Source organism: Apis dorsata, unplaced genomic scaffold, assembly GCF_000469605.1.
Source record: "Apis dorsata unplaced genomic scaffold, Apis dorsata 1.3 scaffold_162, whole genome shotgun sequence".
NCBI classification, from domain to species: Eukaryota; Metazoa; Arthropoda; class Insecta; order Hymenoptera; family Apidae; genus Apis; species Apis dorsata.
Genome location: NW_006263451.1, coordinates 1,166,651 through 1,174,751, shown reverse-complemented (window position 1 = coordinate 1,174,751; position 8,101 = coordinate 1,166,651). Strand labels below are relative to the sequence as shown.

Genomic DNA, 8,101 nt, shown 5'->3' with positions numbered 1-8,101 from the left:
AAAAAAAAAAAAAAAGAAAACAATCTTATATTTATTTTTCTTCATCAGGAACAACCAAGAATGTTACAACATCGAGCATCAGATTTTGATTAAATGAAAAGATCCAAAATTCTAATATGGAAAAAACACTTACTATTGAAAACTCGATTGTATCCGTTACGATTTTTCTTCTAAATGAAAAAGATGAATAAACAAACTGTTATCCCTTTGGCAGCGCGTAAGTACTTGTGCCGTAACGTGTACCGTATTCAACCGGATGTCATGATGTGGTTTGCCTTATTGTAAGGTATATTAACGTTCATGCGGACGTTGCTACCAAATCGGACGAGCGACGTTAACCGAGCCGAATTATGCGACAGCATGCAGCTGCAACATGAACTAGCTATACTAAAGAATTATCTTGCGTCTACAAACGCTATGTATATTATATGTATATTTGGTGAATTTTAATTTTCTTTTTTTTTTTTTATGAAAAAACAATTTATATAATATAAACTTTAAATTGAATTTATGATGTTATAAACACCTTTTGTTTAAGGAAATTTACTATATCAATTTCAGTTTTAATTTTTTATTTCAAATTTAATTCAGATTATAGTTATAAAAATGGTTATAAAAGAAATTAATAAATAAATTAAAGAGAAATTAAGAATTTCTAGTGAATCGTTAAATTTATACTTTCATAAGAATATCATAGAATGAATAAATAAATGTTTGTAATTACACTAATGCTTCTGACCTAAATGTAGAATAAGGAGAAATCTATCAGCAACTTGTACAGTTTAATTTGTAGTCATCCCGGAAATGGAAGATACAAATTCAGATTCCAATCGAAATCCCGTTCTTTCTCGATACGCTATGTATACTATGTAACTATAAATAACAGTTACTTGTAATATTAATGTCAAATATATAGAATAGATATTTTACAAATCAAAGATCAAAGATCTACATCATCAACTAATTTTTTTACTAGTCATTTTTTATTCATATTACATATTACGTATAACTGTAACTAGAAACCACTTTGTATATTAGGTTAACCGTTCAAAGTAGTCTTATTGCAAATAGAATATCTAAATATAGAACGTGAACTTTCCTTGCTTTCAACATTCTGTAATAACTGTATAATCAAGGAACGATAAATATTAATTTTATCCTTTCCATTAATTAATCTTTTTATAAAGTGAAAATTAAATAAGATGAATCTTAATTTAGTAATTACATTAATTTGTAAAATTTTAAATATTAATTTAATTAGTTAAAATATTTATTGTTAACGAAAAAGTTTTTATTGTATTCAAGAATATGTTAAACAAATTGATGTTAAAAATAAACTTACATTAATATTTAAATTGAATTTAATATTAAAATTCACTTCAACAAACATATATTCAATTAAAGTAATCTACAATTTATATATTTTATTAGCATTTATTCTACTAACAAATAACTAAAACATATGTATTAAATGAATTTTTAAAATGAAAGATTTTGTGAGCGAAACTAATGTAAATAAACGGTTATTATCGAAAATCCCAAAGCTATGACAAGCAGATTCTTTGAAGCACGATAACGAGCGTAGGGAAGAGCGCGTAGATGCACGCGTGCATCAGTTATCACTAAAAAACGAGCGTAACTCATGGTGTCGATAAGGCAGACTGAACCGTCTGTTGATCTAGTGCCGACTATCTACAGATATCATGTTAATGTATGAACGGTAGTTTCTCCAGTGATGAATTATATTGCTCCAGAAATATCATGGATCAACTCATAGCATACGATGATTCTGCTACAGTAATTATGAAATGATGTGAAAAAAATAGACAAACTAATTCATTGTTTATTTTTTATAGTTATATAATAACATATATTAATAAAATTCTATTAAGAATAGTTAAATATTAAATAAATTAATTTAAATAATTATGTATGATTGAAGAAATAATGAATGATAACATTTTCTTGGTTAGACAAATATAAATGAACCAGTTAACATTTAAATTTTCCCGCGATTAATGCAATTTAAAAAATTTTTCAAAGTAATTGATAAAAATTGATAAAAAATTACTTTAAATTTTTTTTAGAAGAGAAGTTATAAAATAATTTAAAATTAAAATAAAAAAACTATTAAAATATATAAAAGAAAAGACAAAAATAAAATATTTTTCAAAGATGAAATGCAAACCTATTTTTAGATTATTTTTATAACCATTAATTTATCTACTATATTATCTAACTAATAATGAATTCATGATATAAAAAACAATAAAGTGATTAAGAAATTTATTTTGTAACAATGATGATTATTGATCGAAAGCAAATATAATCAAGATTTCAATTCGCCCGCTCATTTCGAATCAGTGCAACACTGTCGCGTTTTCAATATGGCGTTGTGTAACCTATAAACGAGCGCGCGCGGATGAAAATAATTAAGAGGATAAGATTAATAATATAAGAGGACGCGTGTCGTTGGTTAAATCTCACCTTGTTCCACTTTTTCATTCATTCGTTGGTCGGAAAGAGACACGTGCAATTAGATTACAATATTGTGCTTGGTTTTTTGTCGAACATTACGAAAATGTCCCTATACAAGTGAAAACTGTAATAATAAAAAAAAAGTCGATCTATCGGAAAATTTTCTCATTATTCTTTTTTTTAGAATCCTACACCATGTTCCATGTGATTTAGTAATTTTATATTATTATTTTTCAATCTGTTTTGAGTCATGATTTCTTTTTGCAATATTCTTGTAACTTGCAATTTTTTATAGAATATTAATATATTCGTAAAATACTTATGGAGAGTTGATTCTAAAAAATAAAGCAAATATAAAAATTGGTATATAAAAATATTGGTTGAAGCTTATTTATTAAATTATAAAAAATTGAAGTTTGTATTAAATAAAACAAGACAGAAATGATAATGAAGATAGGTTATCTCATTTTATCTCTATCTCGATTTATGTTACGCAAATTTAATTGTTTATAAAATAAACATATAATTTAATAAATAAGCCTCAATCATTTTAGTTACTAATTTTTGTATTTGATTTATTTTCTGAAATAGTAATTTCAACATTGCAAGTTTCAAACGTAAAATGTAAAATAATTTGAAATGTAAAATACTACTAATGATGGACGGAATATTCCGATAAAACTATGATTCGAATATAGTAATAAGAGTTGCATAATTACTAGATCAATGATAAAAAATGACAATAATGTGTATGCATGCAAACAAGTGCAAAGATAAATCGATGCATCGTCTTCTTGCTCGCGGATAAATTCAACGTTTTATTTTTTTTTGTTAGTAACAATTTTAGAATAAAAAAGTTTTAATAAAAGTGAATGCATTATAATATTTACAGAGACTATGTACAATGTGATAAAATAGAAAAGTAAGAAATATATATGAAAATTTTTTGTAAAATAATTGCAAATAGATAAAAATAATTAAAAATATTATAATTATTTATATACAAATTGATAACTTACCGTGAACCATTTGAAATAATCATGATCAATAATCCTTGTTAGGTTTATTTCAATGACGAGAAAATAAAAAAAATATTTGCACACAATCTCGTCGATAATAATTTGTTTCACTCGCATGCAATTCGACTTATTAAACGTACAATAATATTATCACAACAAGAACGCAGCATGTCGCAAAAATTTACTATACATATCTCGAAAGCATCGTGATTCAAATTCAGTCGCTGTTTGTGTTTGTTTAATCAAATTTAAAAAAAAACAAAAGAATTAAGAGGACAATCAACATAATATTTTAATCACTTTTACTTTTCAGGAAAAAAATTAAACGAGGATAATTTCACTTGTCATTGAACTATTGCAATATTGAAATAATGAATTGCAATATTGTTTCGCGAAATACTCGAAACGTGATTCGATTAAAAATCGAAATAAAAAATATTTTCGCGAAGTAGAAATGACAACGAGTCGAAAAAGCAAGCTCATGAACGATACTAACGCGATGAAGAGAAATAGGGACCAAATGACGAAAGCTCGATAAATGTACGAAAGCGACAAAAAATAATTCAAGACATCGCATTACACAGCAGCATAACGTTTATTATAGCACACCAACGATATCGATATAACACACTATAATCGCATATTTATATGTTATATTTTCTAAGTGTACCGCCCTACATCTAAGAATATAGGTTATCTATGCTATATTTTCTCTTATTACTCGTGAATACTCGTCCAGCGATTACAATAACTAGACGAAAGCGTTTAACACAAAATAAAATATAAAAATCAATCACAAAATAAACTATTTATATATATATATATACCATGGCCTAATAAAAATTCTGTGTAACAAATCAAGTTGCTTAACCTATGAGCTTGACAATACATGGAGCGCCCTCAGTACATAGTTTCCATTCTCGATGAATAATTAAAAAAAATGTCGATTCTCTTTTCGATATATCTATTACTAAAAATCTGATTAATGTGTGGCAGTTTTTTATATATTAATAATAGAAAAATATTTATGTTCATAAAAGTTAAAATAAATTTTGAAGTTTAAAAGTGAACAGTTAGAAAAAGATGTTTAGCATCGAAAAAAAAAACATCGAGAAGAAATCTATCTACGACTTTCTAACTAACGAATGTGACATTCCATGATCATTAGAGCGTCCATTTGTCGATGAAATACTTTCACTTATGCATAAATCTACGATCTACAACGACGAATACTTTTCTTTCACATAAAAAAATTGAAATTCCACGGATATCCAAAATTCTTTTTCAATAGTATGTATGAATTCTTTTATCGCTATTATACATTTTTCATGTGGATACGACTTGACGTTCATTTCCATTAAATTATTTATTACGACTTATGTAATTAAAATGTGAAAGGAAAACGACAAATAGTCACTATAGAGTATACATATGTATATATGATTGTATAGAATGATTGTATATGTTGATTTATGAGTTTTAACAGTTAAAGATTATATCTTTATGATACATCGGATCTGTGTAAAAAAAAAAAGGCATGTATTTACATAAGTGTTATCAATATATGTAATTAGTGATTAATAAATGTATAGAAAATATAATATATATTCTATTCAAAAAAAACAATCAATAAAATATTCGATATAATAATCTTCATAAATTTTTTACAAATATATCATATACATAATACGCAAGATTTGTATATACAGGGTGATGATAAATGAAAGGATTACAAAAGATTTGGAAGCAAGTGGAAGTATAGAAAAATAAAAATATTTTATAAAATTTTCTAAAAAAAAAAAATATATATATATATAATAATTAACTTTTTTGTTTTTCTTATAAATGATGATAAAATTTTTTTAAGTAATGTACATTAAATAATGTTGAATTTCTTTCTCCCTTTCTTTTTCAAATTTACTGATAAATAAGACTCCTTGATGTATTTTTAGATTTTTCCTAAAATTATAATTAATTATTTTGAAAGTAATCTTATATAAATTGACAATTGACATAGTATCTTTTTCGTATAATTTCAATCAAAATAAAATATGCAGCTACATTATAAACTTTAAAAAAAAAATTCTTTAAAAAAATTTTTTTTATTCACATATTCTAAGTGCATAATTTTTTTCGCATCTACAAATAAATACCATCAAAGCAGACTTCTACTTGGATAAATAACTGATTTGCTAATTTGAACGAAAATAAACAAAAATACATTTTAAAAAACATTTCATAACAAAACTAACAAAAGAAATCAATAATTCTAATTAATCATAGCTACCAAAGCATTTAAAATAACATTAAAAAAAAAATTATTTAAATTTATGATATATTTTTCACGATTGAAAATAAAAATGAAACTTTTTTCTTCTGTCACTCTAATCACTTTCCAATAATTCTTCTTAATATCCATAATCCATCAGACGCGATAAAAAAAATAAAAATTGTTACATATATCTCCAATTCCATAAATTTAATCTTTTCTCGAGGCACGTCCCACGCTTCCAAATTTCAAAATCTTGCAACACCCTTTATATACCCGTGTACACATCACAGTTAACAAATTAACGTAAAAGTAATCTAAGGAACTATTCGAATATTAATCATACGTAGTATATTGCAATAGTATCATGTAGTATTTTCTACGCTATTGATCGTGCCTCTTGTCCCCCATTAGCGAGTGTCTGGTAACCGGAAAGGATGACAACTTCCGGCATCCGAGTGTTTTGTCTCGCGGAAAAATTCTTCGCGCAAAATCGCGTCGAATAAAAGGACATTTAACACGGACACGAAGCATATTTAACTTTAACTCTAACTGCAGCAAATATTAATATTAAATAATTTCGTTTATATGAAATATTTTTTGTGCTCATTAAGATATTGAAGATGATGAAATTTTATTCTCATTCAGCGAGAAAGAAATACTAGAAATACTTTTAGCACCCGATATTAGAATCGAAATTCTAACAGTTTTGTTATAAATTGATGTTTTTCTTCCGTTTTATATTTTCTCTTTTTTTTCTTGTCTCTTTTTATTCTTGAATTCTTAATACTAAAGTATTCATTTTTCAGAAATTAAGAACGACGAGTTGCAGTCCCTAGAACGATCTGTGACCCATGATACTTTCGTATCATTAATAATCCTCTGTTTTTCTTTCTTCACTTTAAATATATCTACTCAAGATATATCTTCTTTCTTTTTTTGCAACAAAATTTTCGAAAATCTATTCCGGAAGGTTCGTTCTCAGATTTGATTTGTATTGTTTAATGAAATGAGAGCGGAATGAATTTTTTAATGTAATAAGTAAAATATATATAAGTAAGTATAAGTAAAGTATACATTTGTCACAATTAATATTAATATTTTAAAGCATATTTCCATATATAGTGTTTTATTATCATTACTATATATTTAATTTTCGAAAAAATTGTGGTGTAAAGAAAATCTTCGAAAGATGAATGAAAGATTTGACGGAAGCAAAAATCGTTATTTTCGTAAACACACGGATAAACATACGTAATTTTCACACGAAATATTGGCTCGCAACCACGATTCAAACGATCAATCCGCGGCCGGATTTCTCACGAACGTTTCGAAATATTTACATACACGATATCTTTCCGCGCGTACAAATCTTCTTTTACGTAGTATACCTTTACACGTTGACACGTTTACACATAATGGCTTCGCCGTGTAACCGACATATCGCAAACAATCACCAAATAAAAAATATTAGTTCAACGTTCGATAAATCGGCATAAAGTACAGACGATCTCGTGACAATGCAAAAATACGAAACGAAACAAAAAAAAAAAAAAAAATGACGAGGAAAAAAAGAGAAGAGGAAAAGATGAAAAAAGATAGAAACGATAATATAATAGATGGTTCACACAATCGGGATAATACCAAAGATCAAACCTTCCGGATCGCCATGTTATATCGAAAACAAAAAAACAAAAAAAAAAAAAAAAAAAAAACTCATCAAGTCCCATTATTATTCTACCTATAGTACACCAAATCGTGGAAACAAAAGCAAAATGGTATAAATACATTTCGATCCATCGACGCGAAACAACAATCGCGGAACGAAGTTTTCTTGATTCGTAGAACGGAAGTTACAAATTATTCCAACGCGAGAATCATCATCAGAAGGTAAAATTTCGAGAAACGAGTGGAATGAACGCATTCGATGGTTTTTTTTCCTTTTTTTTTTTTTTTTTTTGCAACATATACTGTACGTGTATACGATTATAAAATTGTTAGTGATATTTCACTGGCTTCATCCGGAGATGACGATTGCCGGTACGGCGATCGTTGTCAGGCAGACGGTCAAAATAAGAAGAAACAAAGACGTAACACAACGATTATGCATGTACACGTGGGCAGAAAGAAGCGTCATGCGGTGCAGCCAAGCGTGCGTTGCTGTTTACCTGCAAACGGCACATCCCCGAAGTATTCCTCCACGTTGTCCGTTGACATGCTCTTGTCGGACAGAGACACGCTCGATAACGATCCACTGCTGGCGTCCAGAGAGCCGCTGGCCGGAAACTGCAATAAATCCTCGTCGGTTTCCGTTTCCATGTCGCGTGACCGCCGT

General features: G+C 27.5%; 2 protein-coding genes across 3 annotated transcripts in view; one reads left to right on the top strand and one right to left on the bottom strand.

Moving 5' to 3' along the window:
- Positions 1 to 444, top strand: part of LOC102681809 — a 3,973-nt gene extending 3,529 nt beyond the window's left edge. For both annotated transcript variants that reach the window (XM_006613799.2, XM_006613798.2), the window contains exon 3: positions 46 to 444. In XM_006613799.2, the coding sequence (XP_006613862.1) occupies positions 46 to 97 (52 nt within the window). In that variant the 3' untranslated portion in view covers positions 98 to 444. The remainder of the gene's footprint in view (positions 1 to 45) is intronic.
- LOC102681234 overlaps positions 1 to 8,101 on the bottom strand; it is a 75,688-nt gene that overhangs the window by 30,404 nt on the left and 37,183 nt on the right. The window contains exon 11 of the mRNA XM_031509553.1: positions 7,935 to 8,101. This exon is cut by the window's right edge and continues 6 nt beyond it. Coding sequence (XP_031365413.1) covers positions 7,935 to 8,101 — 167 coding nt within the window. The remainder of the gene's footprint in view (positions 1 to 7,934) is intronic.